General features: G+C 39.5%; 1 protein-coding gene across 1 annotated transcript in view; it reads right to left on the bottom strand.

The window, feature by feature from the left end:
- LOC139140156 (glycine receptor subunit alphaZ1-like) overlaps positions 1 to 24,380 on the bottom strand; it is a 37,938-nt gene that overhangs the window by 2,312 nt on the left and 11,246 nt on the right. Inside the window, exons 2-8 of the mRNA XM_070709213.1 lie at positions 13,985 to 14,169; positions 13,664 to 13,731; positions 12,928 to 13,151; positions 5,598 to 5,680; positions 5,070 to 5,204; positions 4,403 to 4,632; positions 106 to 234 (exon numbers count right to left, since the gene is read on the bottom strand). Coding sequence (XP_070565314.1) covers positions 106 to 234; positions 4,403 to 4,632; positions 5,070 to 5,204; positions 5,598 to 5,680; positions 12,928 to 13,151; positions 13,664 to 13,731; positions 13,985 to 14,169 — 1,054 coding nt within the window. The remainder of the gene's footprint in view (positions 1 to 105; positions 235 to 4,402; positions 4,633 to 5,069; positions 5,205 to 5,597; positions 5,681 to 12,927; positions 13,152 to 13,663; positions 13,732 to 13,984; positions 14,170 to 24,380) is intronic.

Raw genomic sequence — 24,380 nt, 5'->3', positions numbered from 1 at the left:
CTGCAGGCTTGGATCGTAACAATCTAACACAAAACTGATTTAGTGAATTAACTACAAGTGTTTTGAAATGCATACGAAGGGTTATAGTCACAAGCAGGTGAATACCTTTTTGGCCGCTGCCTCTCGTTTCTGCTTCCGTCGATTCTTCTCTGTGGATATGTAATTCACCACGGCGTACTCGGCCAAGGAAGCGAAGACAAACACCAAACACGTGGTCATCCAAACATCGATGGCCTGGTAAGCGATACCGTGAGAATGTTAAAAGAAAAAAAATAGTTTAACATCAGAATGACGACGTTGGAGAAAAGAGCAGGAGAGTAACCTTTTGTCACTAATGATACGCAATATCTGAAGAATCTGCCCGGATACCTCTCAATCTACTCATTAAAATTACGGTAGCCACCAAACCCTATTCAACCAAGACAACATCAACCAACCTGACCCACAACCAAAATGTCTAGTGTTCAACTTGGGAAGACAGGATGTAAATGTTTTACAATGTAACCGGTGGCAACTGAATTTCAACCACAACTGATATTTATTTGTCAACACTGGCATACGTCATCGTGTTATACCATGTTGGCAATGTTAGTACTTTGTGTGTTTCCACCTGTGTTGAGAGAGACGAATCAAAACATTTTATATTTTCTCTAAAACAAAATTATTCAAAGTTACAAATGTTCTCGTTTCGACACAGGCGACCCAATAGGTTCTGAGTTTTTCACACTGTTTTCTCTATCATTTTCTCTTCTTTCTTCATGCTCTGAATGATCGGAATAAATAAAATAAATGGTTTGTATAACCTAACCTAGCCTCTGTGACTCTTTATTTATTGTACACTCCATTACAAGGACGTATATCTCTCATACACACATGCTGTAATTAATTAGTCAACACAACTAATTATGTTAATACGTGGACTTATCAGGGATTTTACGGGTTGGTCAACATCGCGAAAGATAGGAATGGTTACTAAAACGGGAAGGTAAGAAGCTCTCCTGAAATGTGTCCAGAAATTACCAAATTGCGGCCAGTCATGACCATTTATCAAAATCTACTGCAGCCAATGTATTTCGATGGCCGAGGAGAGCCAGCTACTCTTATTTCAAACGTTTAAATGGTCGCGAACAGTGCAAACCCTGCCAGTGCCTTGCCTGCAGTTCATGGCATGAGGACGTCCGTAAAGCAGGAAGTCGGAAGTTGGAACCTTTGACCTTTACGTTGTTATATGTGGGCAAACTTGTAAACATATTTCCCAGGGACAAGTCTGATTTTGACTAGGGTCAAAGTTCGTGTGGTTAAGCGTGGTTCTCTCAATCCATGCAATCGGGTGGTGTTGCTAAGGTTTTGTCTGCCCGCCGTCCGTGGGTGTACGGACGGTGGTCTGCCTTTCAGTTTAGCTGTGCGTTCTCGATAATTTTGCTGTATTTTTTCTCACAAACATTGGAAATTCGTTTAAGTTTTAAGAAACATTAATTTTTATATGAGGAATATTCTAGCTTGTATCCTCGAATTAAATCAGCCGATTTTCTTTGATACAGTTTTTTATATGGTTTGGAGAACTCTTTGGGGCGGCGTCAGATAACAAGTGGAATGAGACAACAACATTTCGTTCATGTAAGGAAATCATATAGCAAGTACTTCTTGCGCTGGTGCAAACTCTACGAAATATTATGATATCAAAGATGTTTCCATGATAGTTTACAAGGTTTCTTGTCTAAATTCGCGGAAATCATCAAGAATAATCTAAAAAATACTACACGTAATTATGACTACATTTTGTATGTGTAGAGGTGTTGTTTGCCGTTCCGAACGTATATGTTCTACACGTACGCAACGTATGGTTATCACTGATCAGCTGATGATGGAACGTAATTACGTGTAACTAAATTTCTTCATAACGATATGTTACCGGCAGACATGGAGATAATAGCGAGTGAATAGAAATGACGGTGACTGGTTTAAAAAATTCACAGTGCTGGTAAAAAGTGACCGACATCATCGGTGATGTCAGTTTTGTGTTTCGATGTTGCTTGGTCACCACTCAGGTGACTTTAGTGACGGGCTGCTCTGAGCCTCGTCAATCGCTTGTACGCCAGAAAAGAACGGTCTGCGAGTAGTCATGTCGGAAAAAGCTGGAAAAACTGCGATAGTTTGGTGATTTTTGAGCGGATTTCTGGTAGTGGTAGGCCCCTAATAACCATGTTGTCGATGAGTGTTGGCAATTTGGTTGGAAAATTTTCGAAATATCGACAAACAAAGTTGCGACAAGCGTGCTGTCGGGCAGAACATGGACGTTCCCATGGCTGTGGTGGTGACGTTTAAGTCAAAACCAGCCGTAAAAGGCAGAAATCCCGTTCCGAAAACACCACAGCTATGGACCCAAAGCTAGCCTAACAGTACAAACGAAGTTTTATAGCCCGTGCGCCGCTTCTTTCGGGAATTTTGCTAACAGCAAAAGGCACGATTGAAAATCGATGAATTCCTCAGACTGACCATGGAGCTAGAAACTAGCTCCATGTAGCGACCAACTCTCTTTTATTATGCGAAAAAAAACCGGCGACTCTTTGACGCCGTACAGTCATTCTAGTCATGAGCTTGGTTGCTACCGTAGGCCTATACCAGAAAACAACCGACTTTAACGTCAAGGCCTATTGCTGGTACGTACTTGAGACAGAAAATAACGATATGTTAGCGGTAGACATGGAGTGCAGAGAAATGAAGGTGACTGGTTTAAAAAATTCACAGTGCTGGCCAAAATTCTCCAGTGTGTGCTCCTGCTAATGTGTCACCATTGTGCCTTGAATCACGACGCGGTTTGTAAATTATACTCGGCCTATAGCCTATACACTCGCAGAAAAAACGGCGTGAAGCATACATCTATATAATTTTGTTGAAAAACTCATGAAACGGCAACTCCGGCGATCTTTTTCTGCTTGGTCGGTCTATACTTTCTGGTGGCATTTGTTACATGGAGCAGGACCATGTCTGCTTAGTTATGTTAGAATTTGGCGCTTGGCAACGAAAAGCATGCGCGTTTCCAGCGTTCCTTTCGATCTAACTTCCCGTTTATTTTTGAATAATGAGCAGTGTTTGTTTGCGCATATCATGAATATATAAGCGTCCACTAGGTTTACGGACGTCCTCGGGACACGTTTCCCATGATCTTCATACCTTCCCCTTTTTCATGAAAAGCCCCCACTCAATTATCAGATTTATCTAATATAAATATTATTTCCTTGATAAGATATTAAATGGAAAACAAAAGAATGACAAACTGTTAATGGGCTATTGACACATTTGCTAATGCCAGAACCAGGGATTGAGAAGGGCGCCTTTAACATCACTATCTTTCCGATGTTGACCAACGTCTGATAAGTCCACGGATTAGCATAATTAGTTGTGTTGACTAATTAATTACAGCATGTGTGTATGAGAGATATACGTCCTTGTAATGGAGTGTAAAATAAATAAAGAGTCACAGAGGCTAGGTTAGGTTATATAAACCATTTATTTTATTTATTCCGATCATTCAGAGCATGAAGAAAGAAGAGAAAATGATAGAGAAAACAGGGTGAAAAACTCAGAGCCTATTGGGTCGCCTGTGGTTTCGATGCAAAGAGAAAACCGTTCACAGCACCCGCGAAATATTTGCGCAGTGTAATCATGACATCACGCTGGACTATAGAACGCCCTCGTATGACGGGATCTGCCAGTCAGACTGTTCCCCTTCCCTGGAGTTGGTTTTTATTGGCTGAACAATTGCAACGCAGCACGTGAAGTATATGCATTCGGATGTCTGATGTAACTTTCCAAGCGTCAACCTGAAATGAATGCCTTCCGGTCGGTGTCCCCCAAAGACCGTATATTTGCCTACGCGTAAGGAGGGAGCTGTCACACACAGCAAGAAACACATGTACCATGGAGGTGAAAAGCAAATGTGTCTATGACTTTCTGAAGGAAGACGTTGAGGATTCATGTGGTTATTAGAATCATCAAGATTGCGACTTTTGCATTTCCTTTATATTCCTGCGGGAATGTCCAAGTTATCTAATCTCCCACATAAGCCTGTCAATGAACTATTCGTTTGTGACTTGCTGAAGAAGCCTAAAAAGGCTGTGTCTTTGGTAATAACAAACCGTGTTTTATACATGTAATTATACATGCCATTCATTACCTAAGGCAGTGCGTATCCGTTGATGGTATCGTAAAATGCTGACGAAAGACAAAATTTTGAAAAAAATCCGCAATTTTCTTTGTTTTTGTGAGTGTGTTTGCATGATTCGCTACAAAACCTAGTGGGACAAAAAAAAACTGTTTCGCATGACAAACGCATGCACATCCGAACTCGGTTGCGATTCAAATTAAAAAAAGCATAGCAGGAATGAATCACTGCCTTTACCTTAACGTATGAGACCTTAGGCAAGCCAGCACGCACTCCTGCGGCTTGAGAAGTTATCGTCAAGAGCGTGGTGATACCCAATGAAACCCTGGCCGGCACACTCTCAGGATTCAACCAGAATGACAACCAGGAAATGACCACGATGACAATGGTTGGAATATAGGTCTGAATCAGATGAAAATCGTACACACGTTGCAACAGAAAGTAGGCACGCAGGGAGCTGTAACTACCTGTATTAGAATGAAAAAAATGTTTTATTTTGGAGTTGAGTTACCTTGTTCAATTTTGCATTTTCCGACAAATTTACTGCGATTTCATGAGCCATATAAATCCTTTTTTGAGTGAAACTTTTGCTGAAACCAACGCCATGTGACTCTAAATAATGTTTCCTTTACATAATGCTCAATTTTAGACCAATGAATGTTCTACATCGATCATGTCTCATTATCAGTTGATTTGCATATTCAAACAATGCTCATTAATACACTTTGCATAAATGAATATCATTATTTTGGAAATTGAGCATTATAATACAGGTGCATTCATTTGGTGTTTTCCTTTTTTAGGTAAAATACTACAGAAATGGAATCATCAGCCGATTCACACACTCATTACATAATGATTCATATCATAAACTCAAAATGGGCTCTCTTTGGTAAAAGTGTACCTGTCGTATAGGTTTTGTTGAACTGTATTGTCTTGACGGATGGATATCGAAATTCTGCGATCTCCAGCTCTTCGTTGATGTCAACAGCATTTTCAACGGTCCAGTGGAACAAGAGGTCGTGCGTACGAAAGCCATCTACGGCAAAGAAAGATACAAAAAACGTGCACGTCGTAACAAGTAGCAGCGTATGTTCAAGAAGTGTATCATAACAATGAAATATGGCATCAGGATTGATTTTCTTTCCACTGTGCAATAATCAAAATATCACGATGGGAAGTGGACTAGACTTGACTTAGTCATCCATGCTGTGTCGTGAATTGTATAAATGCAAGTTAAACCGGCAACTCAAACGGCCAGCCGTTTGCATAAAATATGATTGAACCGCTGTTCAAATTTTTTATGTATTACACAATCTTGTATGACAATGACACTTGATGGCTTGGTAGATGCGGCCATGTCATTTAATGCATCGTAGAACAAGGAGCACATGGCCCGCTGAGAAAAGTTGCAGAGCAGAAACGCACTTACAGCTCTCCATGGTTAGATGACACAGTTGTACATCCATTGGATAGAGTCGAAGATCCATGTTACAGGCTAACGTCAGGCTGACTCTGAAAAATATGTGAGGCATAGGAATCAATAATATTGAGAGAGAGAGAGAGAGAGAGAGAGAGAGAGAGAGCAACTGATACAGAATCAATAATCGTGTTGAAGTCTTGCCAATAGCTCTTGGTGCATACAAAATTGTGTGTGTGCGTCGAGCACAAAGTCTGCTTCACAGGCTAATAAATTTGTCTGTATGTCCAGACATAGACTAAATAAAAGATGTTTTAGGGTCTATGGTTGAGACAACAGTACCAATGGCCGCGTATGATAGTGTTTTTTCTGTAACATTTTAACACATAAGACAGTCAAAAGCTACATGTTACCCTTAGCGCTTTGCCCTCGCGCAAAATGTGACGTAATTCAATCATAATAATAATCATTCCTATAGCAATTCTGGGTATTGCAAGGAACAAAGGTATAGTAGCTTTGCCCCATGAAAAATGTAACTGGGCTAAAGACGTGCACCGTAGTTTAGCAGTGGAATTTGATCGAGTGTCCGTTTTGCCTTGCAGAGCTCGACAAGTCTACATGTTGCTTATCATTAGAAAAGTAAACATTTGCAACAAATCCAGTCTTCGTCTTTGGTTGGTGTTAGATTACAGCGCGCGGCAAACGTTTCCCATACAGAGTCTCGTCACGATCACTGCAGTCGTTTCAGCATGTCACTCACAACAAGCTTAACACTGCACTACATGCACATAACCAGTTTCCTTTTAGGTGTTTACTTTTAAATTGGGAAGAAAATTATGAAGAAACAAGTAATTCTTTAAAAAAAACTTTTCTTCTCCTCTCGATGTCAGCAATCACGACAACAGTTCCTTCAGCATGCAGTCTGTAGCATTGCCAGTGCAGTCTACTCTATCAACAAGTTTGACACGATACAACACTGAATATTGTCAAGCAGAAAATGCTAAACACTCCTGCATGAAACTTTAATCCCGTTTTCTCTTTTGTCTCAGCTTAAAATGAAATTTTCTCAATTGACACTTCTCTGAGCTACAAAATAGACTTGAAGAAAAGTGTTGATTTTGCACATGCAAGTGCAATTCAATCAACACGGTACATTTTGCGCCATTGAATAACACACCCAGTGTTTCTGAAATAATTCACTGTATTTTGGCACTGAATTTCCCGGACGACATCATTCACGCCCAGCGTCAGTCCGGTTGATGTTGAGGATTGTTCGAGAAAAATATGCCAATGAGTTTTATCTGAGTTGTATTTCCCAAATCAAAGTACACAAAATTAGCTGAAAGAAAACTTTGATGATATACTATAGCTATAGTGTGGCGTCAAGCTTGTTGTGCATGAGTGGCATGCTTAAACGACTGCCATGATTGTAGACTAGACAGTGTATTATGGTGTCCAATCCATGCCAAAATTACTACTTTGATTTTACAACACAACATGCCATTCCGGATTCTGTTTTACAATCCAACATGCTATTTCACAACACAACATGCACTTCCAAATCCTATTTTACAACTCAACATGCTATTTCACAACACAACATGCACTTCCAAATCCTATTTTACAACTCAACATGCTATTTCACAACACAACATGCACTTCCAAATCCTATTTTACAACTCAACATGCTATTTCACAACACAACATGCACTTCCAAATCCTATTTTACAACTCAACATGCTATTTCACAACACAACATGCACTTCCAAATCCTATTTTACAACTCAACATGCTATTTCACAACACAACATGCACTTCCAAATCCTATTTTACAACTCAACATGCTATTTCACAACACAACATGCACTTCCAAATCCTATTTTACAACTCAACATGCTATTTCACAACACAACATGCACTTCCACATCCTATTTTACAACTCAACATGCTCTTCCCAATTTCATTTGACAACACATCATGCACTTCCAAATCCTATTTTACAACTCAACATGCTATTTCACAACACATCATGCACTTCCAAGTCCTATTTTACAACTCAACATGCTCTTCCCAATTTCATTTGACAACACATCATGCACTTCCAAATCCTATTTTACAACTCAACATGCTATTTCACAACACATCATGCACTTCCAAATCCTATTTTACAACTCAACATGCTCTTCCCAATTTCATTTGACAACACATCATGCACTTCCAAATCCTATTTCACAATTCAACATCCCATTCTAAAGCTAGCTCTGCGGAGCAGGGCAGTGTTACTGGCTATCGAACAAGATTCAAAATGGCGGACGCGAATGGTCCCCTCGCACAGAGAGAGAAATGCGAACTTTGAACAAGTCAAAAAACGCAGCTTAGTACATTGTGTATCTAACAAAATGAGCGTGCTCGAAAACTAGGATCGATCACGTTATAAATTAAAAATTGGCTGTTTTTGGAAAAGAAACTGCACGCTGCAATCAGCAGTTTTGTCTATTGTGCACCGTGCGTGGGAGGCTTATCGTGAAAGACCGAGATTTACTATATGGCGCATCTGATACGGATATGGTCCCATCGCATATAGAGAGATGAAAATAGGCTTTGTGTAAGTTCAATAGCACAGCTTAGCTCATCGTGCATCTAGACAATTTGAGCGTGCTCAAATAGGAGATCGATCACGATTTTGGGTGAAAAAAACCGAGTTTTCGGTGGAGAAACTGCGCGTTGCAACAGTGGTTGGTTTTGCCTATGGCGGTCAGCAGGGCTGTGGTGGGAGGCCTTCAGCCGGCAAGGGGTGGACCATTGGGGAGTGAAAAATTTTCGAAAAAAAAATTCCCCACAAATTTCAATAAAAATAATCAGCCAAAGAAACTTGAGAAAAACAGATGACGCACTTTGGTAAAAGGAAAAAAAATCCGTCAAAAGTTACTTTCTGAAACATTTTTATTTCAGTCTGCATCAGATATACTATGATTCTTTGGCCAAGAAGGGGGGGGGGGGGGAGGGGAGATCTGAAAGGTATGATCGTGGCCAGTAAATGAAGTAACTTTTTTATTTTATAACTTTTTGTTCTGTTTATCATATTTTTTCTTTCACTGAAGTTTGGCATCGTAAAGTAATTCGAGATATAAGATAATGTAAAAATCATATCTGTGATATCGATTGTTAACAACTGTATTGTGGGTCTTTACACTATGATTAATTAACAAGAATTCAACAATTCAGGCAGCTTGCATCGGTACATAAAATGGGAAATATTCACCAACCATATGACAAACAATCACTTTCTTTGTATTTCACTATTCAACGAAACTGATTTCCATTGTAATGTTCTAAACTTTATTTTACAATTAAACATTACACAAATCCGTATTTTTCTTTTCAAAATTTCATTTGTACACTTGTCTTGACGGTTGAATACCGTGCGTGTGAAATGCAATAGTGCAGAAGAATACGGATAGCGACATTACAGCCATGACAACTGACAACTAAGCCTCAGCAAGCGGAGATGTAAAATACGAATATGGGGCCAGACAAGGGTCAAAGCTCTGTTGGAACGGACTTCGCGAGAAAGACTGTGTGGATAACAACCGATAGAGGTCGCTGTAAGTCGCTATCCGTATTCTTCTGCACTATTGCATTTCACACGCACGGTATTCAACCGTCAAGACAAGTGTACAAATGAAATTTTGAAAAGAAAAATACGGATTTGTAATGTTTAATTGTAAAATAAAGTTTAGAACATTACAATGGAAATCAGTTTCGTTGAATAGTGAAATACAAAGAAAGTGATTGTTTGTCATATGGTTGGTGAATATTTCCCTTTTATGTACCGATGCAAGCTGCCTGAATTGTTGAATTCTTGTTAATTAATCATAGTGTAAAGACCCACAATACAGTTGTTAACAATCGATATCACAGATATGATTTTTACATTATCTTATATCTCGAATTACTTTACGATGCCAAACTTCAGTGAAAGAAAAAATATGATAAACAGAACAAAAAGTTATGAAATAAAAAAGTTACTTCATTTACTCATGGCCACGATTATACCCTTCAGATCTCCCCTCCCCCCCCCTCTTGGCCAAAGAATCATAGTATAGGCCTATCTGATGCAGACTAAAATAAAAATGTTTCAGAAAGTAACTTTTGACGGATTTTTTTTTCTTTTACCTAAGTGCGTCATCTGTTTTTCTCAAGTTTCTTTGGCTGATTATTTTTATTGCAATTTGTGGGGAATTTTTTTTTCAAAAATTTTCCACTCCCCAATGGTCCCACCCCTTGCCGGCTGAAGGCCTCCCACCACAGCCCTGCTGACCGCCATAGGCAAAACCAACCACTGGTTGCAACGTGCAGTTTCTCCACCGAAAACTCGTTTTTTTTTCACCAAAATCGGGATCGATCTCCTATTTTGAGCACGCTCAACTTGTCTAGATGCACGATGAGCTAAGCTGTGCTTTTGAACTTACACAAAGCCCACTGTCATCTCTCTATGCGATGGGACCATATCCGTATCAGATGCGCCATATAGTAAATCTCGGTCTTTCACGATAAGCCTCCCACGCACGGTGCACAATAGACAAAACTGCTGATTGCAGCGCGCAGTTTCTTTTCCAAAAACAGCCAATTTTTAATTTATAATCGTGATCGATCCTAGTTTTCGAGCACGCTCATTTTGTTTAGATACACAATGTGCTAAGCTGCGTTTTTAGACTTGTGCAAAGTTCGCATTTCTCTCTCTGTGCGAGGGGACCATTTCGCGTCCGCCATTTTGAATCTTGTTCGATAGCCATTAACACTGCCCTGCTCCGCTTAGCTAGCTTTAGAATGGGATGTTGAATTGTGAAATAGGATTTGGAAGTGCATGATGTGTTGTCAAATGAAATCGGGAGAGCATGTTGAGTTGTAAAATAGGATTGGAAGTGCATGTTGTGTTGTGAAATAGCATGTTGAGTTGTAAAATAGGATTTGGAAGTGCATGATGTGTTGTCAAATGAAATTGGGAAGAGCATGTTGAGTTGTAAAATAGGATTTGGAAGTGCATGATGTGTTGTGAAATAGCATGTTGAGTTGTAAAATAGGATTTGGAAGTGCATGATGTGTTGTCAAATGAAATTGGGAAGAGCATGTTGAGTTGTAAAATAGGATTTGGAAGTGCATGATGTGTTGTCAAATGAAATTGGGAAGAGCATGTTGAGTTGTAAAATAGGATTTGGAAGTGCATGTTGTGTTGTGAAATAGCATGTTGAGTTGTAAAATAGGATTTGGAAGTGCATGTTGTGTTGTGAAATAGCATGTTGAATTGTAAAATAGAATTCGGAATGGCATGTTGTGTTGTAAAATCAAAGTAGTAATTTTGGCATGGATTGGACACCATAAGTGTATGGGAAACGTTCGCCGCGCGCGCTGTATAATCTAACATCAAAGACTCAATTTGTTGCAAATGTTTACTTTTCTAATGATTAGCAACATGTAGACTTGTCGATCTCTGCAAGGCAAAAACGGACACTCGATCAAATTCTACTGTAGATGTAACTTTCTTGGCCTCACATCAACTGTTAAAGGTGTCTATATAACCACCTGTTTGACTTGCTCGGAGTGATCGTCAGCCATATTGGATCGCATTGCAAAACAATGTACATTTAGCTTCACTCGTTTACCATCGCGTAGCTGCTGAAGGGGGACACTATCAACCGACGGCGTGTGCATCGAGTTTTTCAAGTTCCTTTTTCGATATTAGGGGGAAAGAAGCCTTCTAAAAATACGGATTTGATTTGTGCAGCATGTACACCGACCTTGACACAAATCTGCTTTCGAAAAGTAATCATTTCATTCGCCGCAACGGGAAACATCACAAGCATTCACCTATATAGGCCTACGGCATATTTGAATCGCCCTGCTTGTCAGCTCGACCGAAAATCTGTCAAGCCATGCGTGAAACGACTGCAGTGGAGTATGAAGTAATCGTGGCCATTCGAAAGGCTCGCCGGTCAATAATAGGCATCAATCATCGACCGCCCGTAGATTTGTTTACGCCGCCGTATTTTGACGTGTTCCATACTCCACAGCGGAGTTCTACGATCGCCGTGAAATGCTTCTTGACCTTCAAAACTAAAACGCGATAAATGTCATTAAAACTATTTTCGGACGTTTACCGCCATGTGTTACACAGCGGGAGATCGCCAGTACTGACATAGTTTTGACGGTGAACATGCAGCTTGCAGTGTAAGGCTTTTAGTTATGATTAAGGTGGAATGCACCTCGGAGACAGATATTCGGACTCTCAAACCTTTACAACGATACTATTTTAAATTTGGTCAACCACCTGTAGAGGCTTTTTAAGGATCATGTAGCACATAAAGTTTTCATCGGCTAATTTTTGCGAAAATGTATTTTATCGCCAAAAAGGTAACATTAGGGATGGCCGCCATTTTGAATTTCAAGTGTCGGTAAGCATTGGGTCGTTTGTTTTCCTATCACAAGATTTAGCGTGGTGGCTCCAATTTCTATTCTTGATTCCCATAGGAAGCGGTTTAAAATTTCTTTACGGAATGTTTGGGCAAATATTCCAGGATTTCAACTCCGAAGCGCGTACTACCTTAAAGGGACATAATCAACGTTCTCGAACGCTGCGTTATTTTGAATTATTTGTGGGAACATAAGTGTTCCATTATTACCCATGATATGCCCAAATACAACTTTGCCTTACCAACATTATAATTTTAAAGAACTGAACGGCTGCTCTAACAGCGAATTGCAATCCTATAGATTCACAATGAACCCGATTAGTGGAGTTCGAGGTTGATTTTTTAAAAAAATGTGTTTGCCGCTTTTCTTGAAAAATACTGCCGAAAGAAGAAACTTCTTTTCGTTTACAGGAGCAGTAACCCAAGTTTGATAATATTTTCATTATTTTTGTCCCAGAAATCTTTTCTTCTCCCTAGGTGTGTTTAAATACAAAGTATTACTCTGCTATGAAATGCACAGCGTACAATGGTTGTTTTTGATGATTGAATTATAGTCAACACTGACATTCAGTCGTCAAAATAAAGTTAGACACTAACACAAACACAGGCCATGTTCAAGAGTTGAATACTTGGCATTTCGACGCAATTTTGTGAGTAGAAAATGAAACTGCAGTTTACCGACTTAAAAATGTGATACGAAAAAACAACAACATCAAGGGTCACAGTCATTTAGAACTTTGAACGGAATCTTTACCCAACATTTCAAGTTTACTTAGCGCTTCTTGAACTTAGCAATGCATTTCCACGGCCATGTGTGGTTTGTTATAATATGTGGTCAAGGCAAACGATATCCATTTATGCTTAGCACGAACCTCATACTGAACAATACGTCTCCATCGGGATATATGCGTAAGGCTTCGTTCTTGACGGTCAGCTGGTGAAGTTTGCCGTCGTTTTCGTTGGCGAAAAACATGTCCGGAACCCACAATTGGTCGATCAGTTTAGGGTTAACGCTCAGGCTGTTGTTACTCGTCCCGTTGAACTTCAATCTAGGATCGTTCCACCGCTGCCTTATGAAAGCCATGAGGTTGAAGTCCTGGAATCAAATAAATGCAGTTTGTAAAATAACGCATTTATTAAAATCTCGCTGATCACGGCCAAAATATGAACCAGACTAGAGAAATATCAGAGAATAATAATTTCCAGTTTACGCTTTTTTATTCGCCTTATTTATCTTTCATATGTAACCGGAATTTTTTCAAACCAACGGTTATACTTTATATTTTCCCTAAAGTTTCCTCAAATTGTCCAAAGATGCCACGGCGAGGCAATTATGAAAGGGCTTTGGGTTTAACTCAAGGACTAAAGATTAACCAATGGGTTTGGTGTCCAGTTCGCGCACTCAAACCACTTAAGATTTTATAATATAACGTTCTTGCATGGGAGGAAAGCACATTCGTATCAACCGTATGAAACAGACAAAATTTTAAGAAAATAGAGCTGAAGTATTGTACAGAGAGGCTTTGAACCATTGCCGTTTGAAATTTTATTAATGTTATTAACCTTTCAATTTCTAGAAAGTTTTTAATGTGTTAATGAATTCCTTACCATGGTTTCAGCGACCGTACTGAACCCGCTTATGATGTAGAGGTTGGTACGAACGATCACAGGTGCTCCTGAAAGTATTAATTGAGAAACGGTACATGATGTTTGGATTATCGGATTATCTATCGTTAAATGCAGTACTTAATCTTATACAAAGATACATCCACGCTGGCCCTTTTAAGAAATTATTTAAGGGCACAGGTGTAAGTGCTGCATTGAGTTCAACAGAACAGGCACACAATTACCACTGTTACAGAAAAGGCTCACTGGTTATAGGCCTTATTGAATTTGCCACGTGCCAAATCATCATATGATGTTGCCTACCAGAAGCATTGGGTCTTATTCTCGAGTCATAGTCAGTGTTCAACTTATTCAACATCTGTGTAAAACTTTTCTCTTGGTGGTCTTGTTGACCATTCCCATCGATGTTGCCCGGATGTGGTTGCACGTCCTTAGTGGCATCGTCCTCGTTCCCGGTTACGGTGGAAGATGCAACGTGCCGAGGTACTCTGTGTAGAAGAGTGAATCACACATGAATATAAGTTTGTGCACCGAAACATTTGATCATAATTTCTAAAATTGTCTGCCTTTCCTTGAACACAGCTCTTATAAGTTATAGGTTAATCCCAATGTGAAGCAATGCAGCTGCGTGCAGTGAATATTCAAAACAGTTTGAGGTAAGTGCAGATGCTGCGCACATGCGAATGTAAAGTTTGATCGACTAGAATTACACGGTCAACATAGGATATTGATTTCTTTCCCATAAGGACCAATTGCGAAATGATGTTTGTATTTTGCCACATGTGCCTCGCAGGCCAGCAGCATATCCAATTAGCCAAACCAATCAAAAAAGAACTCACGCGACCTTAACTTCTCGAGTTTATTTTACTTTGCTTGAACATGATAGGTGTCAATAATCTTCTTTGAAATTTACGGATTAATAAAGAAGTACTTTGGGATTTAGGGCGAGTGGATTGTCGCAATCGTTTCATCACTGATACGCCTTTTAGATCACGATGAAAGTGCGGACTACATCGAGTAAAACTCAATCACCAGCACGTCCAATTAACCCAACCAATAAAAAAAACAACCTCCTGCGACCTGAACTTTACCGAGGATAAAGCTTATTTCACTTTGCTTGACACATTAAACATGAAAGATGTCAATAATTTCCTTTGAAATGCGAGGATTAACAAAGAACTTTATTATTTAAGAGCTAGTGGATTGTTGCGATCGTTTCATTACTCTACGCCTTTGAGATGAAAGAGCGGACGAAATCGAATAAAACTCAATCCAAATACCGGGCGAAAAGACTTGCAGCTATTTCTGCAATTAATATCCACTGATTCTGCATGTGAAGTAGGTAAGGATAATATGGTCAGTGAAGTTAGCATTCTTACTGGAAGATTGAAATTATAAATGTACCTGAACTTGAAAACAATAATTCGATTTTCAAAATGACAATAAAAAAGTACACATGGACAGAAAAGAATTGAGACCTAAAGTTTAGAATTTTTTTGGATAAAAAGTTAAGGGATAAGAATGCGCCTCGGGGACAGATATTCGGACTCTCAAATTCTTTACAATTCTTTTCCGATTCACCACTTGTGGGGGTTCATTTTAAAGCTCTTGGAGTAAGAAAAAAATTTATCTGCTTGGTTTTTCGAAAATCGCTAATTTGATTTTTCCCTATAGAGTTAACACAGGGATGGCGGCCATTTTGAAGTTCAAATATCGGTAGATATTAGGTAATTTGTTCCTCCGGTACCAAACTTTGCATGGTGACTCCGGATATTATTAATGATTTAGTAAGGGTATGGTTAAAAATTACATTGTGGAAAGTTAAAGCAAAAGTTTAAATTTTTCACCGCCGAGGCGAGTACCACGTTAAAGGCATGGGTCAAGCGTATATAAATCACACATTGGCCCATGTCATAATCTTCCAAATTGGCGCACAGAATATTAATATTCCACGCTCACAATACATTAGCGTCCTTGGACGCGATTGATCAAGCTGCAACTTTTCTTTGTTTGGACTCTAACAATGCTGGCGCCACGAAATACCAGCACAGTATCGACAACATGGTCTCGCTCGTTTACACATTTAAAAGAATTACCCAGTAACTTATTTTTCTCATGGAGGTATTCTGCGTACTACCCCCATGTTCTATTGTGTTTCAACCAATCATAATATGGAACTGTTATTATCATTTTAATTTACTCCATGGCGTGGGTTTGAGACAAAAGAATTGTAGCATGCAGTGATAAGTTGTACTTTTGCATCTTTTCTAATGTCGGTAAATCAAAGTATTGTCTTATTATATTCTTTATGGCGTCGGTATTCGACATAGCAAAGATAGTGTATAATGACACACAAACTCAGAGGAGAAACAAACTTGGAACGAGAACGAACTCAGAAACTAACAAGGACTAACTAGGACTCAGGCAGAGTCACTCACTGATGTGGCCGGGCCGTGAGGCCTAGCCACGGTTCCGTATTCAATAAATAAGTTCCAGTTATACATCAACACTCGTCATCAGTTCCAGCTTCTTTACTTTAAGTTATGACACATGTACTGATGTAGCAAAGTGTCAACCTGGTCACGAAGACATATTTCGTCAACGTGTCGACAAAAGTATCCTATTAATATTCAACCTGACTGATTGCCAGAGCGATGTGTTCGCCGTTGAGATGTTTGTAATCAAGCTATTATGATCACTGAATCTATATAGCAGCTATGATTATGCATCATTCATTTTCCATACCTTTCAATCCGCAGAAATATTTCAAAATGGTAATCATTTCTTTCTTCGCGCGCTGACTTTAATAGGAAGGCGTTGTGTGGGGTTTGGAAAGCCGTAATTGTTTGTTTGGCCAATTTGCCTGTTCAAGACTGAAATAACAATCAATCGACGTTTATTTTGCAGTAACCCGATGAATGAAATTCATCATCGGTATTATTGGATAGCAACAGCATAGCAAACGATGAGAGAAATTAATTTTGATGTCGCATTCTCGTATTTTGAACCTTGTTATCTTTAGATTACTGTTAACTAGTATCAAAGCCTAAAATGAATAGGACATGAAACAGGCATCACAGAATCAGTTTCATATGATACCTCACAGGCCGCAAATTCTCTAAAAGATGGAGAGGCTGTCGATTTAATCTCATTGTGGCGGTTATCTACACCGTGTGACGTATCTGACCATTGCGTTTGTTTTCAGGGCGAATACTAGCAACCAGATTTCTATCATTACTTTTCTGATTGTTAAAAACACTATTTTTTCTAGTCGTACTCTCAAGTGTTCAAATATACCGGTGTTCAATTTGTCAATACTGTGTGTATGTGTGTGCAATTTGCAATGTTATTAATGTCAACTGCATTTCAGTCCGGCTGTCAACGATAACATTGCATGTTATGAATCTTGTGATATTCTGGCACAGTTTATTTCTTGTATTTCAACATTCTTTACGGTTTGAATAACAAATTTTTTTTTTTTAAATAAACACAAATAATAAGCTTTTCCAAAGTTAACGCTATAATTTATTGTCCCTTTATACGCTAGGAGTAGCTGAGTAATTTAAATGCAATAAAATTCGTACTACACCAGTTTTTGCGGCTTTCGCCCAAACGAGTCATTCTTAAAAAAATGACTGTTACATTTTTACCGACTATGGTTTGTTTGATGTAATTTATCACTCGGTATAAATCTTTTACCAGGCTTACTCGCTGAAAATGACTCGCTTTAAAGGAAACATATGCTAAGACATACGTGACTGCTGGTACTCGATTGAAATCCTTCTGACTTTTTTGCGAGCAAAGTTGGTTTCAACAAAAGCGATGTCACGATATGATACAGCCGACTTCCACTTTATGCACGAATAAAGGAATTGAAATAAATCATAAATCCTTAATGAGTTAACTTATTCATTATCTGCAAGGATATGTCTAGTCGGTAAGCGTCTATGGCGGTCTGAAATACTGCCATCAATCATTATCTATTATGGACGAGGAGACATGTATAGACCACTTCATTTCTACGTTCACGACACACGATCAATGGTCGATGTTCAATACCTGCTGCCTGGATAGGGGAATAACTATGGCGTGTTATTTCGAATACTATTGCGTGTAGCGACTGTGCCTACTTGCGCATCAACTGTCACGCACGACCTAAATTTCAGAGTAATTGGAACACATAGTTCACTTTCCGATCGAGCGTGGCTTTTCACCATATGCTCGTGAAATGTAATCAAAGACGGTGGGGTTGGTTGGTTCAGCATCAACACAAGTCAGATGCACATCGTCATTTACCGAATGCCAGGATAGCACAGTCCTACTCATCACAGGCGCATGTTTGTTCAAAATGGACTGTCACAGGTGCATGTTTGTTCAAAATGGACTGTCTTGCCATTGCAATTATATTTGTACTTGGACAGTTTTGTCTTTGCATGATTGACGTGTACTTTTTTACAGATTACCGAGTGGCGCCGAGATCTGCTTAGAAAGAACTATACTATACAATCACAGTAACATCTCCAATAGTTCTCTTACCGGTTCCATGATGCATCGCGCGCTAGGGTATACAAAAGCGTAGGTTACTCATAGAACTGTTTAGCCGTAGGATATACGCAGGGTATGGTTACTCAGAAAACACTATGGAAGGTTACATCGTGACCTATATTTTCGTAGCTCATGGATACAAAATAAACGAGGTATATTCTGGAACTGTAAATTTGTGTCACAATCCGTTGTACAACACAAACTCGGTATGTTTTTGTTGTTTTGAGTGAGTATACGGTGTTTGATACAGCCACAGCTATGCTTTGTGGGATAACCGGGAAAAGGTCTATACCTGGAACCTCGGAGTCAGAGGTTTTCTAGTTTCAAATACGAGACGCAGCCGTACGTGAGCTGTTCATTAATCACCAGGAATTTTCAACACATTACACCTGTTTTACTTAGATTTAATTGACTACCTGTCAAGGGAAGAACTATTCATATCGTTCCCTTCACGTTCAAAATTTTCGATGCAAAATGTCAAGGTTACTTGACTTAAAGTGGCCGTATTTGGCATCCACGTTTCGCGTCTCGCTTTTTGCCCTCAAGTTAATACGAGATGAAAGATTACTTCCATAAATTATGGTTCACTTTTCATTCCTTTTCAATTACTGCTCAGAGGCTGAGGAATGAACTTCACTTTGTCACGGGTTTTTTCGATTGATCAATACTGACATTCGAAGGCCAGCTCAAAACTAAGCTTAATATGAATTCTTTCGATGTTTTATATAGATTCCATCTGTCGTCAATTGACGTGCATAAAGAGCATTTTAACAAATTGAAGCGCCTTTTAACCACGATCATGATGTTTAACAAAAATCGTCAACGCTATCGTCGTCGTCGGTTTTTGATTATCACCATAGCAATAGCTCAATCTGTTGTTGTTTGAATGTGTCACGCACTAGTCGGGAAATTTCTGTCTCACTCTCGCCTCAATCTCAGCCAACGCACGTGTGAGACACTACAAATCTCAACCACACGATGTGAGTAACAAGACGCCAGTTTGTACGCGTTGTGTGAGAAGAAATATTGAGGGGTACACTTTCCATTTTAACAATCATTGAAGCTCGGTTATTCAGCGGTTTATTACTAGCTAAACAACATGGTGTAAAACCGCTGTCCGCGTTTTTTAGCCTCGTTCATCCTCGTTCACAGTGACTGTACTGTGCCTTGCGGAAATAGGACAGTCACTGCGATGAAAAAGATGCAGCACATTTGGATTACAGAAAACGTGTGAACTTTCTAATACACAGTTTACACCTCCTAGTCTCTGTCTACTTTTAATAATGCAGGACACTATCTTCACTTTATTTATAGCAAAGCAGTAATGCAGTGATCGCACATGAATAAATTAACATGTCTGAAGAAGCAGTTTTTAACAGATTCCTGAGATATTCATCATCACTTTTAAAAATTGTTAATATTGAACTTTTTAACTTGAACGCTGTTGCACTGGTAAAAGCCGCCGTACAAAATATATTTATCTTGTCACGGATAAATGTATATGAACCTTGCAGCACCCATTATCTCAATGAGCCACGGTTGCGAGCAGACGACATTGTTTCGCGCTTTAGAGGAGAATTTGAATCGTTTTAACCCTGTCTATTGTTCCTTTTAAAATGTCGCCATTCTGCAAATTGCAATAACATTGCAACTTTACGAGTAAAATCGACTTTATTCGAATGCAATGGGTCTTAAAATACTTCCCTCATCCTGGGAGTAAACGTCATCCGCCTCATTCGATTCATCTAGTATGTCTGCAATTTTTAGCGGAGCCATGTTCTTCTGAAAACAGGTGTGGAATTGTATACATCAGCTGCGCTGGCCAAAACGTCGCTTACGATTACCAAATGGACGTGATGAAGCGCAATACCAATGTTATGAACACCAGAGATTGAAACTTAGAAAGTTCCGTTCTGTGGGCAAAGCAATCAATGTCAGTTATTTGAGACAGAAAACATTTTTGAAGAGAGCCGAACATACGTCAGAAGACAACTTGAATCTTTCAAAATTTACTTGAAATTGCTGAAAGTTTTTTTCTGACATTGCTAAAGTATCGATGTCACCTATACTGGCTGAGACTGGCGCGATGACGCAAGAAACACTTCTGCTCAACTTCGATCATAGTTTTCCTAGACGCAGCGAGTGGTATTGTTTTCCATTTGCTATCGTTCTATATAAACACCTATTGCCTGGTCATGAGGGCTATAGCGCCCGTCTATTACCCCGAGGGGCCGTGTGTTACCAGAAACACATTGCTATTCCCCGAGGCCGTAGGCCGAGGGGTATAGCGATGTGTTTCTGGTAACACACGACCACGAGGGGTAATAGACGAGCGCTATAGCCCGAATAAAGACCAGGCGATAGGTGTTTTATAACACACCACATGCTCATGTTGTATTGTTATATAGTTTTTAATGTGTTTTGATATTTTGCACCACAACAATCCATTGTAACAAGTTTACTGGGCGATGTTTCCACAGCGGTTTCAGTTGTACGTGGTAGTACCACTTTCTTTCAAAAAATATTCTAAGCATACCTAGCGACATCCTTAGTTGCACTTTAATCTTTTCCGTCGATGAGCTGTTCAAGTTCCTACGTTGTTGGAATGTTGGAAAATGTTGGAAAATCTGTTTTAGAGAATGTGTCGTCACGTATCCCGGACGCACATCACGTTCCAGTCACCCGCCATTGTTGCAAAGCTGCAGACGACACTACGGTCACGTGACCAGCCACTTTTCCAAATTTGGTCAGGACTATTTCCCTAGGGAAATAGCTTTTCAAAAAATACCCTCTGACGTCACTTTTGTCGATCTGATGGGGACTAGACGTATCTATTTTCTCGTCACGTGACGTATTCTAGCGAATCGCGACAGGGAATGAGCATGTGGCGTGTTATAAATATATATATATATATAATATAATATGATTCCTGACAGTGAGTGCGCAATAAATGTGAAACCTGCTGTGAAGAGGCGTTTTTTCTGCTGTAGTTGAACGAGACAGAGCAATTGTAATTGAACTCTACATGAGCGTGCGTGTTAAAGACTCCGCGCCACACTTGCCTCGGGCTATAAACACGTATTTCTCACATTTGCTTTACGCGGAATGTGTATGCTGTTGTGTGGTATTACAGAATGTTGGACTGAGAAATAATAGACGAAAGCTAATAAAATTTGACATGCAAACATCTTCCCAGTAAAGCTTCTCCGTCGAGCAGAGAATTCGAAGTCGAACGATCTAATATTCTGAAATATATCACTGTCGCTTATCACGTTACAACTTTGATGTAATATATCGTTTCTTTTGATGATATTGTGTTTCTTAAGTGGTCGCCGCTGTGCCGCGACTCCTCGAGGCATTTTGTGTGTTATAGCAAAGTGGGTCAGCGTGGCCTTGATTTTATGTGGACCAACTGATAACTACTTGAAGCGTGTTGGACTGTCGGATATGAAGGTTAAGTCCTGTTCGCCTCTGAGTCGCCAGGTCACGGAACTTTTGACCTTTGTTTTGTCTCTCAGACTATCTGGGGAATCACGTCACACATAAACTAGTTTTTTTTTGTTATAGCGATGCCTACATGACTGGCATATGAGTTTCTGTCACTCAAGATTAAACGCGTCGCTTCTGACAAGGTATTCGATGCTTCACACACACATGATGACGAAGGTGCACAATAGCACTGGCGGTTAAACACTTCCAAGCTCGTAAAATTGCCCGATTTCAGGTCTACGGTTGTTAATTATAAAGAACTTGTAACGACTCTCTTTGTACATGAGTATGTGTTCACTACACTTTTCACCAAGCCTCTCAGTCTTTGTGCCTAAACATCAACGAAAACACACGCACTCCCGCGTGTGATCCGGCTGTGTGCCGTTACTTGAACATCGCAAGGTGCAAGTAACTAATTGTCGAAGTTTTTTCTGCTTAATACATATTGTAGGTCCGATTCCTTTTTTAAGTGCATACTTTAAATGTCAGAAAAGCATTCTTTGATAAATTGTCGTATTGTAAACCTTATTGAAACTGGATTAATAACGGTTCTGAACTTACCAGAAAGGATCCATTGGTGAATTATCGAAGACCAGAAAAAGTGAATTGAGCCAAAATTATGCGCTTATGATCCCAAAGTCGAGTTGTGGACATACATGTACTTTGAATAGGTTTTGCTTTTCCGATGTATTGTACCTTTATTTTTCGCCCTAATTCTCGTGAACTAATCCAATGATGAAGTAATGAGGTATTCCACAGAAAAAATGACTTAAAACACTTTAGTTCATCATCTGGAAGATTACTGGTAGTGACGTCACCGATGTAATTATTGCTTTCATGTTGGTCATTAAAGGGACAGTAACTATGACAGTTAATGAATTTTTCATTTTTTTTTGTCATGTAGAGCAAATACAATTTTTATTCTTCCTTAGGAAAGATTTGCAAAGATGAACGTGCCCCTATATACACTGCCTGGTGTACAATATGTATCGTTTGTTGGGACGACAATAGCTGTGATATCGCAGCGGTACTTGTGTGGCGTATATCGAACGCGATCGGGTCATTGGGGTCATCGACTGTGGCGATGACCTCAATGACCCGAGCGCGTTCGATACACGCCACAAGTACCGCTGCGATATCACAGCTAGGACGACAAATGATATTGATCCCGAACTGAAATAATGATACCATGGATAACATTTGACATGCGCACTGGTGTTGAATCGGAAAGTTGAACACTGGGTATTTCAACATAAATTTTGAAATTTTACGACATTTTACAGTCATAGTGGAACATGCTCCAAAATTGACTGCTAATTGGGTCTTGACATAGAAAAGGAAGGTCTCTTAATTCACTCACGATATTCTATACCGTCAGTATTTTTATTATTATCTTTGCTTTTCAGTTTAGTTGGACACTACTGTTCAGTTACTCGGAATGTTAGCGTGCGTGCCGCCAGGACAGATATCAACAATTCCAGACATTCATTCTCTGATTGACAACAAGAAATCAAAGCCTTAAGAAAGGGCAAACATCCACGTAACTTGTAAGCCAATAACCTCCGAGCTGAAGCCGCAACAAAAAAAATCGAAATTGCATTATATTAATAAGAATTTGCGGCCTACCAAAGGAATTAAGATCATAACTGAGATATCAGAGATATAAGCTTACTGGTCAGAACATCGAGTCTGAAAAAAATATTTCATGTGGAAATGGAAGGTTGTTATCAAGAATTTTATGCAAGCGCAGAATGTCCATCTGTCGCTGACGAGAATCGTAGACTGTGGTATTAAAAAGTAGAGCTGGTCTTCGTTTCAAACAGTATTTCTGTAATCTGAACACATTTGATTCCCTGTTTGATGATTGTAAATCTTATCTTACAATATTCCATTCCTTTGAGTACTGCATCGATGACCTCTAAACAGCAACTCCAGGTTTGAAAATTGTACACTTATTTACACAGTAATATGATCCAGTTGAAATGTAGGCCACCACAGCGTACCAGATATGTTTTATTTCAACATATTTTGTAGATATGCCAGTCGCCTTCTTCACATGGACCTACCCTCTTTGAAAATGAACTTTAGTAAACGCAATCTGGTAAGACCTGTCGTCACAGGCGACTTAATGTCACGTCATGAATCATGAAGATGTTCCGTAACTCGTGGTGGAACTCAGGCTCCTCTACAGAGTTCTGTACATCGACACACATCACCCTTTCGCCTCCTTGTTGATGATGTAATTTTATTTAGTACGCTCGTCATATTTACAACCGTTATAAATCGAGAAATCACAAGGTCCGAGACAGGGGACGGTATGCCTTGTAAATGTCTCAATCCATCTCAGTGAATTAGGTCACGGTCTGATAGCAGCCTACCACCTCGGTAAACGTGCTTTACGAAATCCTGGCAAGCTGCAACCAGCTCGGTCCCTTAATATAACGAGGTTTACTAAATACTATTTTGTAGGCGATAAAATTAGGAGAGTGAACAGTTTTGAGTTTTTGTATGGTTATCTATAGAAGAAGAAACCTCTTCTCAGTAGCATTAATCACGGCCAGTCTGTGTGGAGTGACCGTGCATACAGAGTGACCGTACACGAATGTGTATACTTGTATTCTGCTGCTGCACTACCCCACTGCACTGTGTTATGAATGCAATGCTA

This window comes from Ptychodera flava, chromosome 9 (genome assembly GCF_041260155.1).
Source record: "Ptychodera flava strain L36383 chromosome 9, AS_Pfla_20210202, whole genome shotgun sequence".
Lineage (NCBI taxonomy): Eukaryota > Metazoa > Hemichordata > Enteropneusta > Ptychoderidae > Ptychodera > Ptychodera flava.
This window is presented reverse-complemented; position numbering and strand designations above follow the sequence as displayed.